This window comes from Oncorhynchus keta, chromosome 7 (assembly GCF_023373465.1).
Source record: "Oncorhynchus keta strain PuntledgeMale-10-30-2019 chromosome 7, Oket_V2, whole genome shotgun sequence".
Taxonomy (NCBI): domain Eukaryota; kingdom Metazoa; phylum Chordata; class Actinopteri; order Salmoniformes; family Salmonidae; genus Oncorhynchus; species Oncorhynchus keta.
Window position 1 is genome coordinate 33,419,813 of NC_068427.1, and position 22,419 is coordinate 33,442,231.

General features: G+C 45.0%; 1 protein-coding gene across 22 annotated transcripts in view; it reads left to right on the forward strand.

Annotated features, from left to right (window-relative positions):
* LOC118385851 (microtubule-associated protein 2-like) overlaps window positions 1–22,419 on the forward strand; it is a 170,954-nt gene that overhangs the window by 94,701 nt on the left and 53,834 nt on the right. For all 22 annotated transcript variants that reach the window (XM_052522665.1, XM_052522666.1, XM_052522674.1 and 19 more), the window contains one exon: window positions 987–1,231. In XM_052522665.1, coding sequence (XP_052378625.1) covers window positions 1,027–1,231 — 205 coding nt within the window. In that variant the 5' untranslated portion in view covers window positions 987–1,026. The remainder of the gene's footprint in view (window positions 1–986; window positions 1,232–22,419) is intronic.

Below are 22,419 nucleotides of genomic sequence, written 5' to 3' on the forward strand. Positions count from 1 at the left end.
CAATGTGGGAGGTGATTTGTGATCTGAGGCAGAAGAGTGTGTTGAATGTGAATGATGTCCTTTGTCATTGGGTCTCTTCCACCCCATCAATATGTTCTGTATTCTGTATACCTGCCAAACTGTTAATAACCATTATGAGCCACCATTTATTATATTAATCTATGACCATCCTCTTCTCCTCTTCTCAGAGCCCCCCCCGGCCACCACTGACCCCCACTAATCAATCAGTCAGTCAATCAATCAATCAATCACCATATTCTCCTCTTCTCCCAGCCATAAGCAGAGCCCCCCCCGGCCACCACTGACCCCCTCTAATCAATCAGTCAGTCAATCAATCAATCAATCACCATATTCTCCTCTTCTCCCAGCCATAAGCAGAGCCCCCCCCGGCCACCACTGACCCCCACTAATCAATCAGTCAATCAATCAATGACCATATTCTCCTCTTCTCCCAGCCATAAGCAGAGCCCCCCCGGCCACCACTGACCCCCTCTAATCAATCAGTCAATCAATCAATCACCATATTCTCCTCTTCTCCCAGCCATAAGCAGAGCCCTCCCCCGGCCACCACTGACCCCCACTAATCAATCAGTCAATCAATCAATCACCATATTCTCCTCTTCTCCCAGCCATAAGCAGAGCCCTCCCCCGGCCACCACTGACCCCCACTAATCAATCAGTCAATCAATCAATCACCATATTCTCCTCTTCTCCCAGCCATAAGCAGAGCCCTCCCCCGGCCACCACTGACCCCCTCTAATCAATCAGTCAATCAATCAATCACCATATTCTCCTCTTCTCCCAGCCATAAGCAGAGCCCCCCCCGGCCACCACTGACCCCCACTAATCAATCAATCAGTCAATCAATCAATGACCATATTCTCCTCTTCTCCCAGCCATAAGCAGAGTCCCCCCGGCCACCACTGACCCCCACTAATCAATCAATCAGTCAATCAATCAATGACCATATTCTCCGCTTCTCCCAGCCATAAGGAGAGACTCCCCTGGTCGCCACTGACCCCCAGCATGGCAGACGGTCGTCAACGTGAAGACACCCCCCCCCAGTGGGATCCGTCGGGGGCACAGGACCCCTCTCCTCCCCCAGCCCATGGGGCTAATGGCTACCCCCCCTCCTACAGGGCGTGCCAGCCAGGGACGGCCCATGGAGCAGCACCACCCTCCTACACCGCCAGAGAGAATGGCTTCAACGGCGACCATGCAGTTACGGCTGGTAAGGACCCCTGATATCTGAGACTCAGGGACAGAGCTTCTATAACTGCTGTCTTGTACCCACATACCGAATCAGTATTGACAAAACTTCTTGTGACTACAATTTTTTAGAGTTGTAGAATTGCGCACAGATGTACAGTACCAGTCAAAAGTTTGCACACACCTACTCATTCAAGGGTTTTTCTTTATTTTTACTATTTTCTACATTGTAGAATAAAGAAATCACAATGTATTTAATATTCTTCAAAGTAGCCATCCTTGGCTTTGATGACAGCTTTGTACACTCTTGGCATTCTCTCAACCAGCTTCATGAGGCCTGCTTTTCCAACAGTCTTGAAGGAGTAACCCACATAATGCTGAGCTGCTTTTCCTTCACTCTGCAGTCCAACTCATCTCAACTAGGCTGAGGTCAGCTGATTGTGGAGGCCAGGTCAATGTATTTTATTTAACTAGGCAAGTCAGTTAAGAACACATTCTTGTTTACAATGACAGCCTTGGAACAGTGGGTTAACTGCCTTGTTCAGGGGCAGAACTACAGAGTTTTACCTTGTCAGCGCGGGGATTCGATCTAGCAACCTTCACTCTCCTTCTTGGTCAAATATCCCTAACACAGCCTGGAGGTGTATTTTGGGTCATTGTCCTGTTGAAAAACAAATGACAGTCCCAATAATCGCAAACCAGATGGGATGGCGTATTGCTGCAGAATGATGTTGTAGCCATGCTGGTTAAGTGTGCCTTGCATTTTAAATAAATCACAGACAGTGTCATCAGCAAAGCCCCCCCCCCACCATCATATCTCCTCCTCCATGCTTCATGGTGGGAACCACTCATGCAGAGATCATCCATTCACCAACTCTGCATCTCATGGAGACATGGCGGTGACTCATCAGACCAAAAGACAGATTTCCACCGGTCTATTGTCCATTGCTCATGTTTTTTGGCCCAAGCAAGCCTCTTCTTCTTATTGGTGTCCTTTAGTAGTGGTTTCTTTGCAGAAAATCGACCACAAAGGCCTGATTCACGCAGTTAACTCTGAACAGTTGATGTTGAGATGTGTCTGTTACTTGAACTCTGTGAAGCATTTATTTGGTCTGCAATCTGAGGTGCAGTTAACTCTAATGAACTTATCCACTGCAGCAGAGGTAACTCTGGGTCTTCCTTTACTGTGGAGGTCCTCATGAGAGTAATTTCCGTCATGGTTTTTGCAACTGCACATGAACAAACTTTGAATGTTCATGTCTTAAAGTAGTGATGGACTGTCGTTTCTCTTTGCTTATTGAGCTGTTCTTTCCATAATATGGACTTGGTCTTTTACCAAATAGGGCTATTTTCTTTAAACCACCCCTACCTTGTCACAACACAACTGATTGTCTCAAACACATTAAGAAGGAAAGAAATTCCACAAGATAACTTTTAACAAGGCACACCTGTTAATTGAAATGCATTCCAGGTGACTACCTCATGAAGCTGGTTGAGAGAATGCCAAGAGTGTGCAAAGCTGTCATCAAGGCAATGGGTGGCTAATTTAAAGAATGTAAAAAAATATATATTTAGATTTGTATAACACTTTTTTTGGTTACTACATGATTCCATATGTGTTATTTCATAGTTTCGATGTCTTCACTATTATTCTAAAATGTAGAAAAGAGTAAAAACAATGAAAAACCCTTGAATGAGTAGGTGTGTCCAAAATGTTGACTGGTACTGTATATATAAACTATTTTCAGAAAACTTAACATGTGTAAGTATTTGTATGAACATAACAAGATTCAACAACTGAGACATAAACTGAACAAGTTCCACAGGCATGTGACTAACAGAAATTGAATAATGTGGCCCTGAACAAAGGGGGGGTCAAAATCAAAAGTAACAGTCAGTATCTGGTGTGGCCACCAGCTGTATTAAGTACTGCAGTGCATCTTCCACTCATGGACTGCACCAGATTTGCTGGTGAGATGTTAACCCACTCTAGCCTCTGATCACCCTCTGATCCAACAGGTCCCAGATGTGCTCAATGGGATTGAGATCCAGGCTCTTAGTTGGCCATGGCAGAACACTGACATTCCTGTCTTGCAGGAAGTCACACACAGAACGAGCAGTATGGCTGGTGGCATTGTCATGCTGGAGGGTCATGCCAGGATGAGCCTGCATGAATGGTACCACATGAGGGAGGAGGATGTCTTCCCTGTAGCACACTGCATTGAGATTGCCTGCAATGATAACAAGCTCAGTCCGGTGATGCTGTTACACACCGCCCCAGACCATGACGGACCCTCCACCTCCAAATCGATCCCGCTCCAGAGTACATACCTTGGTGTAACATTCCTTCTACGATTAACGCGAATCCAAACATCACCCCTGGTGAGAAAAAAAAATGTGACTCGTCAGTGAAGAGCACTTTTTGCCAGTCCTCTGGTCCAGCGACGGTGGGTTTGTGCCCATAGGCGACATTGTTGCTGGTGATGTCTCAGTCCAGCCTCTCACAGCCTATTGCGGACAGTCTGAGCACTGATGGAGTGATTGTGCGTTCCTGGTGTAACTTGAGCAGTTGTTGTTGCCATCCTGTACCTGGTCCGCAGGTGTGATGTTCAGATGTACCGATCCTGTGCAGGTGTTGTTACACATGGTCTGCTACTGCGAGGATGATCATCTGTCCATCCTGTCTCCCTATAGCTCTGTCTTATTCATCTCACAGTACAGACATTGCAACATCTGCCACACCTGGCCACATCTGCAGTCCTCATGCCTCCTAAGGCACGTTCACACAGATGAGCAGGGACCCTGTGCATCTTTCTTTTGGTGTTTTTCAGAGTCAGTGGAAAGGCCTCTTTAGTGTCCTAAGTTTTCATAACTGTGACCTTAATTGCCTACCGTCTGTATGCTGTTAGTGTCTTAACGGCCGTTCCACAGGTGCATGTTCATTAATTGTTTATGGCTCATTGAACAAGCATGAGAAACAGTGTTTAAACCCTTTACAATGAAAATCTGTGAAGTTAACAAATTTTAACGAATTTTAACGAATTATCTTTGAAAGAAGGAGTAAACTGTGTGTGTGTGTGTGTGTGTGTGTGTGTGTGTGTGTGTGTGTGTGTGTGTGTGTGTGTGTGTGTGTGTGTGTGTGTGTGTGTGTGTGTGTGTGTGTGTGTGTGTGTGTGTGTGTGTGTGTGTGTGTGTGTGTGTGTGTGTGTGTGTGTGTGTGTGTGTGTGTGTATAAACTCGACCCTTTTCAGGACGATTCATTTTTTTGCTGAGTTTATACACACACACACACACACACACAGTTTACTCCCTCTTTAGATTCATACTCCATTATTACTGTGGCAAATAAGGATGAAAATCCCCCTTTACTCAGAGCAAACGAGGCACACGCACACATACACCTTTCCTTCTATCCCTCTCCACACACACTGTACCCTGCTCCATTTCCTCCTCCTCCTGTTGCCATGGCAGCAACCCCTACAATTTAGTTTCCCAGAGCTCTATTGTCCCTGCAATCTTTCTGCCTTTACATGTCTATTTTTGCTGACAAACAGAACCGAACACGACCCACTACTGCCGCTTTCCACCATTTACAGAACAGAACAGAAACCCATTTACCATCTCTGACAGGAGTCGTATTAACCTCCTGTACCTCGATCTTAACTGCAGTATGCTGCTATTGTCTGTCATTCATTTACACTGCATCAGATAGCTAGCCTGTTAGATTGAATACTATGCACTGTTTAAGACCATACCCCAAACTATTGGTCAAGAAGAAGCAGTAAAGAACACAGAGTATCTTATCTGTTATCACCACACATAGAGTACACTGTACCCTGTGCAATGAGCGCCATTAGTATCTAGCCTGGACAGTATGGTGAAGGCTCAAATAGTCTGTTCCAAGCATTGACTAGAGCGTCTGTAAATCAAAGTCAATTTACAACAATTTACATTTACTCCCCACACTGTGTAGCGATGGAACACAATCGGGTAATTACAACTGTCTTTGACATGGACTTTTAGCAAGGTTACTGAAGATGTTGGACTATTACGTGTTGCCTGAATGCTAAGTGCTTTCTATAATCTTCAGGTAAGTGTTTGGCAGGTACAGAATATTATGCATGTTAAGGACATGGCACTTCCCTTTTCAATGCAACCACCCTAATTCTAGTCAGCACCAACTCTGCGTTCCTCTCTCTATCTCTCTCTCTCTCTCTCTCTCTCTCTCTCTCTCTCTCTCTCTCTCTCTCTCTCTCTCTCTCTCTCTCTCTCTCTCTCTCTCTCTCTCTCTCTCTCTCTCCCTCTCTCTCTCTCCCCTGCTCTCTCCTGCTCTCTGTTTCTCTTGGTTGTGTTTTTTAAAACTTGTTACAGTGGAATGTCAAGAAGCCAATTTGCTGCTTCAATGGCTCTTCAGCATCTGGAGGGCTTTGAAGAGGAAAAGCGGTGGCAGGGTTAAAGTGAACCAGCTTGGTCCAGCTCTAGCCTCCATGCCTTCCCATCCTGTCCACCCTTCATGGTCTGGCCTCATAAAACACCCCAATAGACAGACACACAGGTGGGGAGGATCTCTCAGTATAATACGGCCAGAGGTCCAGGGCCCGTATGAGACAGAGTAAAGGATCAGCTTTGCAATTTAGAATAAATATGATTATATTGGCAGGGGGGACCTGATCTTAGATCAGCAGTCGTACTCTGAGATGCTTTGTGCCTACAGGTTCAGGTCCTAACAGTATCAAACACAGAGGGCCAGCACTGCTCTATGGTCAATATTTATTTTCAGTAGCAGTAGGTTTTACCATTTTTCAGATTTTGAGATTATGTTCCAGTGTCTTTGATGTGTCGTGTTGATAATGAGGGAAATGGAAAACTGCTGCTGTTAGATATAGTCATTATGAAAAAGCAGAGAGGAGCAGGTTGTTTTGTCTTCTAAAATACTGACAGACAAGGAACCACAATTTTTGCCCGCTGCCTTCTGTAGCAAGCACCATGAGAGAAGCTGTCCAATGCTAAAACAACATCTGAAGTGAGAGGATGATTAGCCAATGTCTTTCCTCTCATCGGCACTCAGTGTTATGCACTTTCATATTCATATATAATATAATGCATACCTAGACATAATGTCATAGTGTCATGCAGTTTTTCGTTCTAGTTGGATGGATCTGTATTATGTTTACATAAGTTAAAGGAAATAAATGTACATTAAGCTACAAAGACTTCTCCATGGCTTCAAGGAACTAAAGAATAGACCTGAAAATGTAAAGAGTTATTACCCTCTTATACTGTAAAAAGTGGGACGGCACTGTCGTTCTTCTGAATTGGTATGATCCAAAATTATCCTTTGGTTCGTTCAACCTATTCTATTCAGTTTTTCTGAAATCAAATAACGAATTTGACAGGTCAATGTGATTTTTTTTTATTGAATGAAAGCTTCTAAATTGCTTTCAACACCTCATTCACAATCACATCGAATCGCAGTGCGCGCAATGTAGCAGCAGCTGCCTACCAGAAGGTTTGTTTGTTTGTGTTACACGTTTTTATTACTTAGCAAAACCGTTATAGGCTGCGAGAGTTGTCATTAAACAACAGGCAAAATCAAAAATCCTTCAGAATTAAAGCATTAAATTGACATCTGCTGGTTTCTACACGAGGAGATACAACTGGTGTGGTGCCCTCCCTGAAAGCCGAGAGAGGATACATCTGTGCTGTGACTGATGGTCTAGACATGTTGGGCCGACTAGCCTTGGATATTCCTCGACGGTCAGTGTTTCGCCATTCTACCGGAGTCTTCTGAATCCTTTCCTGCCCCGCTGTGTGGTGGAAGCCGGAGGTTGGTATCTGCTCTGTGATATAACGTCTAGATGCGCTGGGCTTCCTAGCCCAGGATACCCCTGCTGGGTGGACTATCCTCCAGTGATTGGCCGGTCTACTGGGCCCGCTCTGCCTCATTGTGCGGTAGCCTACTGCAAGGCAACTGGGCGCATTGACCAGACCTACACACTGGGTGAAATCCCGGTCAGTACATTCCTGCAGTGGCTGTTGAACACGCTGACCTTTCTAGCTAACACGGAACCCCAACCGGCTGCGCATGTGCGCCATCGCGCATAAATGTATTTTGTTCCCCCACACCAAACGCAATCACGACACGCAGGTTAAAAAATCAAAACAAACTCTGAACCAATTACATTAATTTGGGGACAGGTCGAAAAGCATTAAACATTTATGGCAATTTAGCTAGCTAGCTTCCACTTGCTAGCTAATTTGTCCTATAGAGCTAGCTTGCTGACGCTAGCTAATTGTTCCTTTGATAAAAAATTGAGTTGTTATTTTACCTGAAATGCACAAGGTCCTCTACTCCGACAATTAATCCACACATAAAACGGTCAACCAAATCGTTTCTAGTCATCTCTCATCCTTCTAGGCTTTTTCTTCTCTTGACTTTATATTGCGATTGGCAACTATCATAAATTAGATGCATTGCCGTCACCAACCTAGTTTGTCTTTCAGTCACCCACGTGGGTATAACCAACAAGGAGATGGCACGTGGGTACCTGCTTCTATAAACCAGTGAGGAGATGGGCGAGGCAGGACTTGCAGCGCGATCTGCGTCAGAAATAGAACTGACTTCTATTTTAGCCCTTGGCAACGCAGACGCTCGTTGGCGCAATAATTGAATAATATAGATTTCAAAATGTATTTTGCAATGCTCACGCACACGCAAACTAATTAAAAAAACTAGATCAGGGTTGGGTCTGATGCATATTAATATGAAGAGTTTGATGCCAAAATTGGACATGATAAATGTCTAGGACTAGGTTCACACTAATGACCCAGATGTCATAGTATCGTCCGAGACCTGGCTTAGAAATCTGTTCTAAATCAGTCTATAGGCTTGGATGGTTATAATGTTTATTGATGTGACCGACAAAGTAAGGGGGAGTTATAGCCATCTATATTAAAGACAAATATGTGGTTACTGAACTAAGGTCTTGTCATAGAGTGGCCATAGAGCCATAGAGAGGCTTTTTATTCTCTATTTTGGTTAGGCCAGGGTGTGACTAGGGTGGCCATTCTATGTCCTTTTTTCTATGTTTTGTATTTCTATGTCTTGGCCTGGTATGCTTCTCAATCAGGGACAGCTGTCTATCATTGTCTCTGATTGAGAACCATCCTTTGGTACCCTTTTCCCCCACCTGTTTTGTGGGAAGTTAACTGTAGTTGTTCAGGGCACATAGCCCAAAGCTTCACGGTTGTTTTTTTATTCTTCGTTTTGTCGGCGTAATTTTTGAATAAAGTTCAAATGTACGCTTACCATGCTGCACCTTGGTCCAGTCCTTCAGCCAGCCGTGACAGAACTTCCCACCACCAATGGACCGAGCAGCATGGTAAGGTGGACTCCTGGACATGGGAGGACGTTCTGGCCGGCAAGGGAGTCTATACATGGGAGGAGATCCTGGCGGGAAGGGATCGCCTTCCATGGGAACAGGTGGAGGTAGCTAGGAGAGCAGAGGCAGCCGGAGAGAGGAACCAGCAGTATGTGGGAACACAGCTGGCAAGGAAGCCCGAGAGGCAGCCCCAAAACATTTTTTGGGGGGGGCACACAGGGAGTGTGGCCGAGTCAGGAAGCAGACCTGACCCAACTCCCCGTGCTTACCGTGGCGAGCATGGGACTGGTCAGGCCCCGTGCTATGGGGTGATGCGCACGGTACTGAGGCGGAGTATTCACAGGCTGGTATGCTCAGTGCCAGCATCCCACATTTGCCGGGTTGGAAGCTGGCATCCAGACAGAACGGGTGGGACCAGCTCTGCGCTCGAGAACGCCAGTGCGCCTCCATGGCCCTGTGTATCCGGTGCCTCCACTACGCCCCAGGCTTCCGGTGGCAGCCCCACGCACCAGGCTGTCTCTCCGTCTCCTCCCTCCAGGTGCTCCCGCCTGTCCGGAGCTGCCAGAGCTGCCATAGTCTCCCGCCTGTCCGGAGCTGCCAGAGTCTCCCGCCTGTCCGGAGCTGCCAGAGTCTCCCGCCTGTCTGGAGCTGCCAGAGTCTCCCGCCTGTCCAGAGGCGCCCCTCAGTCCAGAGGCTACCTCTACGTGGGCCTTCAGTCCGGGGCCCGCTGCGAGGGCGCCACCTAAGTGGGCCAAACCTGAGGTGGAGCGGGGGCCACGTCCCGCACCTGAGCCGCCGCCGTAAGAAGGCCCACCCTCCCGCACCTTTGGGGGGTACACTGTCACGCCCTGGCCATAGAGAGGCTTTTTATTCTCTATTTTGGTTAGGCCAGGGTGTGACTAGGGTGGGCATTCTATGTCCTTTTTTCTATATTTTGTATTTCTATGTCTTGGCCTGGTATGGTTCTCAATCAGGGACAGCTGTCTATCGTTGTCTCTGATTGAGAACCATACTTAGGTAAGTTAACTTTGTAGTTGTTGAGGGCACAGAGCCCAAAGCTTCACGGTTGGTTTTTTGTTCTTCGTTTTGTCGGCGTCATTTTTAAATAAAGTTAAAATGTACGCTTACCATGCTGCACCTTGGTCCAGTCCTTCAGCCAGCCGTGACAGGTCTTTATCTAAACCAAAACAGTTTGAGTTTTTAGAAGCTGAAAGCTGCAGTTATCGAAAGCGGTGAACTTAGATTTGATAGGATGTTATTGACCTCCATCTGCAACAGTAGAATCCCTGGATTCTCTGGCTGAACTGATGCGTGGTTGGGGGGGAAATGAAATGATCCTTATGGGTGATTTAAACTGGGATTGGTTATCTCCAAACTCTGAGGCCATTACATTTTACTCAAATGATTCATGTGGTTACAAGACTCAATCCAAAAGACATCTTTAAATGATGTTATTCTAGCAAACATTCCGCATAAATTCTCGGGCGTTGGGATTTTCGATAATGATTTATGTGATCATTGTGCAGTTGATTGCATTAGAGACACCAAATCCCCAAAGTGCCCCCTTCGGTTCAAAGTCAAACTAAATTTTAGTCAGTTCTATAAGCAGGCATTCCTGCATGAACTTTATGCAACTGTGAAAGGAGTGCGCTTATTCCAGATATCGAAGAGGCATTCTCCTATTTTCATTCCATGTTTTCTACTATCGACGATAAACATGCCCCTCTCAGAGAGGAGGATTTCCCTACCGGCCAAACCCTCTCTAACCCAGACAACACTAGGCCAATTGTGCGTTGCCCCACAGACCTCCCGGTCACAGCCAGCTGCTACAGAGCCTGGGCTCGAACCCAGAGTGCCTTAGACCACTGTGCCACCCGGGAGGCCCCTGCTTGAGATATTTGTGTGTATTTGTGTGTATTCTGTATTTTACTGCAATGTTTTATGGACACTGCTGTTTCCCTGTTTTGCCTTCTTGGTAGGTCACCCTCGCAAAATAGGTTTTTAACCTCAATGGGTTTTACCTGGTTAAATAAATGTTATATTTTTTTTTAAATGACTCTTGGTGGAATGCATTGCTTGACTACCGTGAGGGTGAGAAGCACAATATCGTTTGCAAACTGCAGCCCCCCAAACAATTATTTATTGAGTTTGAGTTTTTTGAGCAGAAGGAGTGGCGGACTTACCATTAGGGACCTTGTGAGCTGAGCACTCGAGGCCCCCAACCCCCCTTCAAAGTTGCAAAGGAAATAGGGAGGGAGGGAGGGAGGGGGGTTTTGCCTGGTGACTGTTCACAGGTTAATGAGGCCACATTACTGACAAATAAGGCATACAAAAAAAGTTCATGAATCCATACAGCGAACAATAATTCATAAGAGATCACTCATTTATTTCCTTTCAAATATACATATATTTCATAGCAATATTAAAGGGATACATTGGGATTTTCCCCAGAGTCAGATGAACTCATGGATACAATTTTTATGTCTCTTCATCCAGTATGAAGGAAGTTATGAGGTAGTTTTGAGAGCCAATGTTAACTAGAGTTAGTGCAATTACTGGAAAAGTAATTGCTAGCTCTAATGAACGTATCCTCTGCAGCAGAGGTAACTCTGAGTCTTCCTTTCCTTCCTTTCCTGAGACGCGGTTATTGCTAGCATTCGCTAGTTAGCAAACGGATACAGTTGTCCTGGTTTTCTGTTGAGGTCGTTGTGAAGGACTCAGTTTCCGATGTGTTAACATAACATAGAAGGCCTTTCTTTCTTTCTGGTCCTGATGAGAAAACAATAACTGTTGGGGGAGGTTCTCTTTTTCACTGTTGAATCAATCCAGTAAATGTGGAGGAGGAGTTAACATGGAGTGTCGCCTTGTTAATGTTAAAAAGCGGAAGGCTTTCTTTCTATTTCCCCTGAAAACTGGATGCATCCGGTTGTTATCAACTCCGCAGAGTGGTGCTGTTGAGGTGGTTGTGGAGCTGACAGTTGTCATGGTTTTCTGTTGTGGTGGTTTTGGAGGAGACAGTTGTCATGGTTTTCATGAGCTTCCCCATGTACACGGGGTGCAGTTATTTAGTCAGTCAGTACCTTTGGCGACATTATGTTGGTCATGGGGTGTGCTCATGCTGGGTGTGGCAGGTGAGCTCTGACAGACATTGCGAGAGAGAGGGGAGATGAGGGGAGGAGATCATGATGGGAGGTGATGAGGGGAGAGGAGGGAGATAGGGATGGGTATGGGAGGAGAGGGGAGGGGAATAAAGCAACCAAAGCTCAGAATTAGACAGGGCCTAGACCACCTAAGTCGTGTGTTGCTGTGGCAACAGCTCGGTTCCCTTCACACACGGAGGAGTTTTGGGGCTGGTATCTCTCCCCCCCGCTCCACCCTGCCTAGCAGTGTGATGCAAGCCTGCGTTTGCCAGTGTGTCTGACTCTGTGGCTGCCTCAGGTCTCAGCTCCAGGGGAATCAGTTTGTCGCTTTGCTCTACTGGTCTGACCAGTACAGGTAAAGAAAAGCTTCTCTGTCCTGGTAGTGTATCTCAGTGCAGTGTTGTTTGCATGTCTGTGAGGATTTTAGTTTTGTATTATAATATAACTGTCCTTCTCTTTTATATACTGCTGTGCTATTTCATTGAGATACATTTTGATATGTTTTTATTTATTCATGTTTTTATTGATTATTCATGTGTTAAGGCCAATGAGACAAACTTGCTAAGAGCACTAACAGTTGTCACTGTAAACTGTTAATTTGACTCATTCTGCCAGGAAGGGCTGAAATGAGACTGAAGAAGACAGTTATCATTAATATTAGATGTCTTTGTGTGTGTGTTTGCGGTGTAGCTGTCAGATAGTAAAAACTGTTGTCTCACTGGAATGAACCCAACAACTTTGTGATGCTGTGTGTGCATGTGTGTGTGTGTATGTGTGTGTGTGTGTGTATGTGTGTGTGTGTATGTGTGTGAGGTAGGTGTGTTTAAGCCTGTGTCGTTGTGTGCTTTTGAGACAGAAGTTGATCTGGGAAAGGGAGAGCAAAGGAGAGATGGTATCTGTCTAGGTGAAGGAGTGAGCAGTGCATGTCTGTCTGGAGAAAGGTAGAGAGAGGAAGGGAAGAGCAAGGGATAGAAGGGAAGAGCGAGGGAGAGAAGGTATCTGTCTAGGTGATGGAGAGAGCGGCGCATGTCTGTCTGGAGGGAGGGAGAGAGGAAGGGAAGAGCAAGGGATAAAAGGGAAGAGCGAGGGAGAGAAGGTATCTTTCTGACGGTGAAGGTGTGAGAGGTGCATGTCTGTCTGTCTGGAGAGAGGGAGAGAGAGAGGAAGGGAAGAGTGAGGGAGGGATAGAAGGGAAGAGCGAGGGAATCTGTCTAGGTGAGGTTGGGAGTGGTGCCATGTCTGTCTGGAGGGAGGGAGAGAGGAAGGGAAGAGCGAGGGAGAGGGGATAGAAGGGAAGAGCGAGGGAGAGAAGGTATCAGTCTAGGAGAGGGAGTGAGCAGTGCATGTCTGTCTGTCTGGAAGGAGGGAGGGAGTTCATCATAGCCAAGCTGTAGTCTCCAGAATAGAATGACGTTATGGTCATGTCAAAAGAAGCAGGATACAGACCAAAGTAATAGAACCTGGAGATGGCAAATGTATTTTCTCCTATGCATACAACATAGGCAATAGGGTACCATTTGACACACAGCCTTTTACTGTGTGTGTTGGAATGTCACACTGTGTGGTTGATCTGCTAGGTCAGTCGGACTGAGGTCAAAGAGGTGAAGGCTGGAAGTTCCTCTCTAGATTTCTTCCTAGGTTCCTGCCTTTCTAGGGAGTTTATCCTAGCCACTGTGCTTCTACATCTGCATTGATTGCTGTTTGGGGTTTTAGGCTGGGTTTCTGTATAAGTAATATCTGCTAATGTAAAAAAGGCTTTAAAAATACATTTGATTTCATTTGGAGGAATCTGTCAATAATCTGTCAATACTTTCTCAGTGGGTCTGTGGTGAACTTATCTCTTCTTTTTCTTCAGCATATTAGATTTTTACTGAACAAAAATGTAAATGTGACATCTAAAGTGTTGGTCCCATCTTTCATGAGCTGAAATAAAAGATCCCATGAATGTACCATACGCCTCAAAAATCTTGTTTCTCTCAAATGTTGTGCACAAATTTGTTTATATCCGTGTTTGTGAGCCTTTCTCCTTAATCCATTCACCTGACAGGTGTGGCATATCAAGAAGATGATTCAACAGCATGATCATTACACAGGTGCACCTTGTGCTGGCAACAATAAAAGGTCACTCTAAAATGTGCAGTTTTGTCACACAACACAATGCCACAGATGTCTCAAGTTTTGAGGGAGCGTGCAATTGGCATGCTGACTGCAGGAATGTCCACCAGAGCTGTTGCCAGAGAATTTAATGTTTATTTCTGAACCATAAGCCACCTCCAACGTCGTTTTAGAGAATTTGGCAAGTACTTCCTACCAGCCTTATAACCGCAGAACCACACCAGCCCAGGACCTCCACATCTGGCTTCTTCACCTGAGGGATCATCTGAGACCAGCCACCGGACAGCTGAGGAAGCTGTGGGTTAGCACAACCAAATAATTTCTGCACCAACTGTCAGAAACCGTCTCAGGAAAGCTCATCTGCGTGCTCGTCGTCCCCAACAGGGTCACCCATTGAGCATGTTTGGGATGCTCTGGGTCAACGTGTATGACACAAGTTCCAGTTCCTGCCAATATCCAGCAACTTTGCACAGCTAGTGAATAGGAATGACACAACATTCCACAGGCCACAATCAACAGTCTGATCAACTCTATGTGAAGGAGACGTGTCGCGCTGCATGAGGCAAATGGTGATCACTGAGTTTTTTCTGATAAAAAAAATAAGCCAGTGACTCAGCCCCTGTAATAGGGTTTGAGGCAGAGAATCCCAGTGGAGAGAGGGTAACCGGCCAGGCAGAGACAGCAAGGGCGGTTCGTTGCTCCAGAGCCTTTCCGTTCACCTTCACACTCCTGGGCCAGACTACACTCAATCATATGACCCACTGAAGAGATGAGTCTTCAGTAAAGACTTAAAGGTTGAGACCGAGTCTGCGTCTCTCACATGGGTAGGCAGACGATTCCATAAAAATGTAGCTCTATAGGAGAAAGCCCTGTCTCCAGCTGTTTGTTTAGACATTCTAGGGACAATTAGGAGGCCTGCGTCTTGTGACCGTAGCGTACGTGTAGGTATGTACGGCAGGACCAAAATCGGAAAGATTTTGGTCCTTCTGTAGCTCAGTTGGTAGAGCATGGCGCTTGTAACGCCAGGGTAGTGGGTTCAATCCCCGGGACCACCCATACGTAGAATGTATGCACACATGACTGTAAGTCGCTTTGGATAAAAGCGTCTGCTAAATGGCATATATTATTATTATTATATTTAGGTAGGAGCAAGCCCATGTAATGCTTTGTAGGTTAGCAGTAAAACTTTGAAATCAGCCCTTGCCTTAACAGGAAGCCAGTGTAGGGAGGCTAGCACGGGAGTAATATGATCTTTTTTTTGGTTTCTAGTCAGGATTCTAGCAGCCGTATTTAGCACTAACATAAGTTTATTTTGTGCTTTATCCGGGTAGCCGGAAAGTAGAGCATTGCAGTAGTCTAATCTAGAAGTAACAAAAGCATGGATTAATTTTTCTGCATCATTTTTGGACAGAAAGTTTCTGATTTTTGCAATGTTACATAGATGGAAAAAAGCTGTCCTTGAAACAGTCTTGATATGTTCGTCAAAAGAGAGATCAGGGTCCAGAGTAACGCTGAGGTCCTTCACAGTTTTATTTGAGTCGACTGTACAACCATCAAGATTGATTGTCAGATTCAACAGAATATCTCTTTGTTTCTTGGGACCTAGAACAAGCATCTCTATTTTGTCCGAGTTTAAAAGTAGAACGTTTGCAGCCATCCACTTTCTTATGTCTGAAACACAGGCTTCTAGCGAGGGCAATTGTTTAATTGAAATGTACAGCTGTGTGTCATCCGCATAGCAGTGAAAGTTAACATTATGTTTTCGAATGACATCCCCATTTTTGAGAGGAATTTTTGAGAGGAATGGAAGATTCGATATCGGCCGATAGTTTTTAATATTTTCTGGGTCAAGGTTTGGCTTTTTCAAGAGAGGCTTTATTACTGCCACTTTTAGTGAGTTTGGTACACATCTGGTGGATAGAGAGCCGTTTATTATATTCAGCATAGGAGGGCGAAGCACAGGAAGCAGCTCTTTCAGTAGTTTAGTTGGAATAGGGTCCAGTATGCAGCTTCAAGGTTTAGAGGCCATGATTATTTTCATCATTGTGTCAAGAGATATAGTACTAAAACATTTGAGTGTCTCTCTTGATCCTAGGTCCTGGCAGAGTTGTGCAGACTCAGGACAACTGAGCTTTGGAGGAATATGCAGTTTTAAAGAGGAGTCCGTAATTTGTTTTCTAATGATCATGATATTTTCCTCAAAGAAGTTCATGAATTTATTACTGCTGAAGTGAAAGCCATCCTCACTTGGGGAGTGCTGCTTTTTAGTTAGCTTTGCGACAGTATCAAAAAGATATTTCGGATTGTTCGTATTTTCCTCAATTAAGTTGGAAAAATAGGATGATCGAGCAGCAGTGCTCTTCAATACTGCTCGGTACTGTCTTTCCAAGCTAGTCGGAAGACTTCCAGTTTGGTGTGGCGCCATTTCGTTCCAATTTTCTGGAAGCTTGCTTCAGAGCTCAGTTATTTTTTGTATACCAGGGAGCTAGTTTCTTATGACAAATATTTTTAGTTTTTAGGGGTGCAACTGCATCTTGGGTATTGCGCAAGGTTAAATTTAGTTCCTCAGTTGGGGGTTAACTGATTTTTGTCCTTGTGTTGTCTGAGCATTTATAGCACAACTTTTTCAGGCTTAAGCCGTGTTTCAGTCAGGCCAATCACATCAATATTATGATCAATGATTAGTTCATTGACTATAACTTCCTTTGATGTGAGGGATCTAACATTAAGTAGCCCTATTTTGAGATGTGGGGTATCACGATCTTATTCAATAATGGCAGGAATGGAGGAGGTCTTTATCCTAGTGAGATTGCTAAGGCGAACACTGCCATGTTTAGTTTTGCCTAACCTAGGTCGAGGCACAGACACGGTCTCAATGGGGATAGCTGAGCTGACTACACTGACTGTGCTAGTGGCAGACTCCACTAAGCTGGCAGGGTTGCTAAAAGCCTGCTGCCTGGCCTGCACCCTATTTCATTGCGGAGATAGAGGAGTTAGAGCCCTGTCTATGTTGGTAGATATGATGAAAGCACCCCTCCAGCTAGGATGGAGTCCGTCACTCCTCAGCAGGCCAGGCTTGGTCCTGTTTGTGGGTGAGTCCCAGAAAGAGGGCCAATTATCTACAAATTAAATTTTTTGGGAGGGGCAGAAAACAGTTTTCAACCAGCGATTGAGTTGTGAGACTGCTGTAGAGCTCATCACTCCCCCTAACTGGTAGGGGGCCAGAGACAATTAGTCGATTCCAACACATCTTTCTAGCTGATTTACACGCTGAAGCTATGTTGCGCATGGTGACCTCTGACTGTTTCACCCTAACATCGTTGGTGCCGACGTGGATAACAATATCTCTATGCTCTCTACTCTCGCCAGTTTTAGCCTTAGCCAGCACCATCTTCAGATTAGCCTTAACATCGTAGCCCTGCCCCCTGGTAAACAGTGTATGATCGCTGGATGATTCGTTTTAAGTCTAATACTGCAGGTAATGGAGTCGCCAATGACTAGGGTTTTCAATTTGTCAGAGCTAATGGTGGGAGGCTTCGGCGTCTCAGACCCAGTAAGGAGTAGGAGGAGTAGAGGGAGGAGTAGAGACCAGAGAAGGCTCGGCCTCAGACTCCGACTCGCTGCTTTATGGGGAAAACCGGTTGAAAGTTTATGTTGGCTGATTGAGTGACACCGGTTGAGCATTCCTACAGCATTTCCCTCCAGAAGCCATGAGAAGGTTGTCCAGCTGCGGAGACCGTGCGAGGGGATTTATACTAACGTTACTATCTGTACCTACTGGTGGCACAGACGCTGTTTCATCCTTTCCTACACTGAAATTACCCTTGCCTAACGATTGCGTCTGAAGTTGGGCTTGCAGCACAGCTATCCTCGCCGTAAGGCGATCATTCTCCTGTATATTATGAGTACAGCGACTGCAATTAGAAGGCATCAAGTTAATGTTACTACTTAGCTTCGGCTGTTGGAGGTCCTGACGAACCATGTCCAGATAAAGCGCCCCGAGTGAAAAAGTTGAATTATTATTTTATTTTTTAATCGAGTGATGGGAAAACAAAAAATATAAACGGTAATTAAAAAGTAAAAACTGTGAAGTTGTCAAGTAGCAAAGTAAGGTTGGCAACAAAACGCACAGCAATACGTAAACAAGTCTGAAAGTTGTGACCGGAAATGACCACTCTATTGCTGCTAGCTGCACACCCCTACCTTTTTAAAGGTATCTGTGACAAACAGATGCATATCCGTATTCCCAATCATGTGAAATCCATAGATTAGGGCCTAATGAATGTATTTCCATTGACTGATTTCCTTATTTGAACTAAACTCAGCAAAAAAAAGTAACGCCCACTCACTGTCAAATGCGTTTATTTTCAGCAAACTTAACATGTGTAAATATTTGTATGAACGTAACAAGACTCAACATAAGAGACATAAACTGAAAAAGTTCCACAGACATGTGACTAACAGAAATGGAATAATGTGTCCCTGAACAAAGGAGGGGTCAAAATCAAAATTAACAGTCAGTATCTTGTGTGGCCACCAGCTGCATTAAGTACTGTAGTGCATCTCCTCATGGACTGTACCAGATTTGCCAGTTATTGCTTTGAGATTGTTACCCCAATCTTCCACCAAGGCACCTGCAAGTTCCCGGATATTTCTGGTCCCAGATGTGCTCAATGGGATTGAGATCTGGGCTCTTCGCTGGCCACGGCAGAACACTAACATTCCTGTCTTGCCGGAAATCACACACAGAATGAGCAGTATGACCGGTGGCATTGTCATGCTGGAGGGTCATGTCAGGATGAGCCTGCAGGAACAGTACCACATGAGGAAGGAGGATGTCTTCCCTGTAGCACACAGCGTTGAGATTGCCTGCAATGATAACAAGCTTAGTCCGGTGATGCTGTTACACACCGCCCCAGACCATGACGGACCCTCCACCTCCAAATCGATCCCACTCCAGAGTACAGGCCTCGGTGTAACGCTCATTCCGTCTATGATTAACGCGAATCCAACCATCACCCCTGGTGAGACAAAACCGCGACTTGTCAGTGAAGGGCACTTTTTGCCAGTCGAGTCCCGTCAGAAGAGGATGCCTGGTTGTTCTTTAAAAGGGCTTTCCTCACCATCTTAAATAAGCATGCCCATTTAAAAAATGTAGAACTAAGAACAGATATAGTCTTTGGTTCACTCCAGACTTGACTGCCCTTGACCAGCACAAAAACACCCTGTGGCATACTGCACAAGTATCGAATAGTCCCCGCGATATGCAACTTTTCAGGGAAGTCAGGAACCAATACACACAATCAGTTAGGAAGGCTTGCTTTTTCAAACAGAAATTAGCATCCTGCAGCACTAATTCCAAAAGGTTTTGTGACACTGTAAAGTCCATGGAGATTAAGAGTACTTCCTCCCAGCTTCCCACTGCACTGAGACTAGAAAACACTGTTACCACTGATAAATCCACGATAATCGAGAATTTCAATAATCACTTCTATGGCTGGCCAAGCTTTCCACCTGGCTACCCCAACCCCGGCCAACATCTCTGCACCCCGCACAGCAACTGGCCCAAGCCCCCCTCTGCTTCTCCTTCAATTAAATCCACACAGCTGATGTTCTGAAAGATCTGCAAAATCTGGATCCCTACAAATCAGCTAGGCTAGATAATCTGGACCCTCTCTTCCTTAAATTATCCACCACCATTGTTGCAACCCCTATTACTAGTCTGTTCAACCTCTCTTTCGTATCATCTGATATTCCTAAAGATTGGAAAGCGGCCATGGTCATCCCCCTCTTCAAAGGGGGAAACACAAGACCCAAACTGTTACAGACCTTTATCCATCCTTCCCTGCCTTTCTAAAGTCTTTGAAAGCCAAATGAACAAACAGATCACCGACTATTTCGAATCCCACCGTACCTTCTCCACTATGCAATCTGGTTTCTGAGCTGGTCACGGTTGCACCTCAGCCAAGCTCAAGGTCCTAAATGATATCATAACCGCCATCGATAAAGGACAGTACTGTGCAGCAGTCTTCAACCTGGCCAAGGCTTTCAACTCTGTCAATCACCGTATTCTTATTGGCAGACTTAACAACCTTTGTTTCTCTAATGGCTGCCTCGCCTGGTTCACTAACTACTTCTCAGATAGAGTTCAGTGTGTCAAATCGGAGTGCTTGTTGTACGGACCTCTGGCAGTCTCTATGGGGATGCCACAGGATTCAATTCTCGGGCCGGCTCTTTTCTCTGTATATATCAATGATGTCGCTCTTTCTGTGGGTGATTCTTTAATCCACCTCTATGCAGACGACACCATTCTGTATACATCTGGCCCTTCTACATCTGGACATTGAGCTAACAAACCTCCAAATGAGCTTCAATGCCATACAACACTCCTTCTGTGGCCTCCAACTGCTCTTAAATGCTAGTAAAACTAAATGCATGCTCTTCAAACGATCGCTGCCTGCACCCTCCTGACTAGCATCACTACACTGGACGGTTCTGACTTAGAATATGTTGACAATTACAAATACCTAGATGTCTGGCTTAACGCTCATTCCAGACTCACATTAAGCATCTCCAATCCAAAGTTAAATCTAGAATCGGCTTCCTATTTCACAACAAAGCCTCCTTCACTCATGCTGCCAAACATACCCTCATAAAATGGAAATCCTACCAATCCTTGACTTCGGCGATGTCATTTACAAAATAGCCTCCAACACTCTACTCAGCAAATTGGATGCAGTCTATCACAGTGCCATCCGTTTTGTCACCAAAGCCCCATATATTACCCACCACCTCGACCTGTATGCTCTCGTTGGCTGGTCCTCGCTATGTATTTATCGCCAAACTCACTGGCTCCAGATCATCTATAAGTCTTTGCTCGGTAAAGCGCCGCCTTATCTCAGCTCACAGGTCACCATAGCAACACCCACCGTAGCACGCGCTTCAGCAGGTTTATTTCACTGGTCATCCCCATAGCTAACACCTCTTTGGCCGCCTTTCCTTCCAGTTCTCTGCTGCCAATGACTGTAACGAATTGCAAATATCACTGAAGTTGGAGACTTATACTGTATCTCCCTCACTAACTTTAAGCATCAGCTGACAGAGCAGCTTACCGATCGCTGCAGCTGTACACAGCCCATCTTTAAATAGCCCATCCAACCAACTATCTACCTCATCCCCATATTTGTTTTTGTTTTCTGCTCTTTTGCACACCAGTATTTCTACTTGCACATCCTCATCTGCACATGTATCACTCCAGTGTAAAATTCTAAATTGTAATTACTTTACTTTGTTTATCCCATGTGTAACTGTGTTGTTGTGTTGTTGTTGTCACACTGCTTTGCTTTGTCTTGGCCAGGTCACAGTTGTAAATGCGAACTTGTTCTACCTGTGAACTTGGTCTACCTGGTTAAATATAGGTGAAATAAAACATTGAAAGTGTTGCTTCTTGCATTTATATTTTTGTTCAGTACATCAGGCAAAACATCACAGGGTTGAAGAGAGATTGACATTGAAGACATGCAATCCAGTTTTATGATCTTGATCTCAGGGTGATCTGAGGGTGTTAATTGATGGTCCTAGATTTACAGTATCTGTTCTATTTTCCAGCTAGTTTGAGACGACTTGGCATGTATAACTTCTACTGAAGTTGTTAAAACACTCTTTCAGGTTTTCACATTTTTTTTTAATAGTTTTGGGTTGATTGGATTAAATTGACTGCAATGACACTTGGGTTTGGCAGTGGTACATATTTGGCCATGCATGTATGACACTCTCCTTTTCACTCTGAAATGGAGCCACAGAAAGCAGGATAATTTGAGTGGGTGAGTGTGCTGTGTGAGTGTTCCCAGAAGACGTGTTTGTGTGTGTGCTTTCGTGTGTGTGTGTGTGCGCGCGTGTGTGTCTGGTGGGTGGAAAATGGTCCTGAAACAGCTCCACATCATGACCACCAAAGCTCTCCACCGCCAACTAACTATTCCCACTGAAATACACTGTTGCCATGTCAATTACTCTGTTTAGAAGACTGACATTCTCAAAAACACTAAATGATGACAGTGAAAGTCATGAATGTAAAATAAATGACATGATATGGATGTAGAGTATATATTGGAGTCCATATGCACAGGAATCATGGATGTATGGCTGTCCAATTACATCATACGGTATATCCACAAACCCTACCCACACACATGCACATACTAAGGCTGGGAAGTGCCAGGGACCTCACGATACTTAGGTGCCATCTACGATATGTATTGCGATTTGATACTGCAATGTTATTGCGATTAATTGTTCCAAATATATTGCTCACTATATGTCTGCTGCAGAGAGATGAGAGAGCCATGAGAACATGATCACTTATGGAAATAAAGGAGCTGGAAACATGTTTGACTCACCATTTAGAAAGAAGATTGAGACCAAGCTATAGAATAGTGGTTGATCTTTTTTTGGTTACTGTACCACCAACATAATTTTGCTCTGCCCGGTATAGCCCTGAATGTACCCCCTCATGTGACCAGTAGGCCAAGGATCTCATGAGTCTTCTCAAGTACCCCCTGTGGATAGGTCCTAGT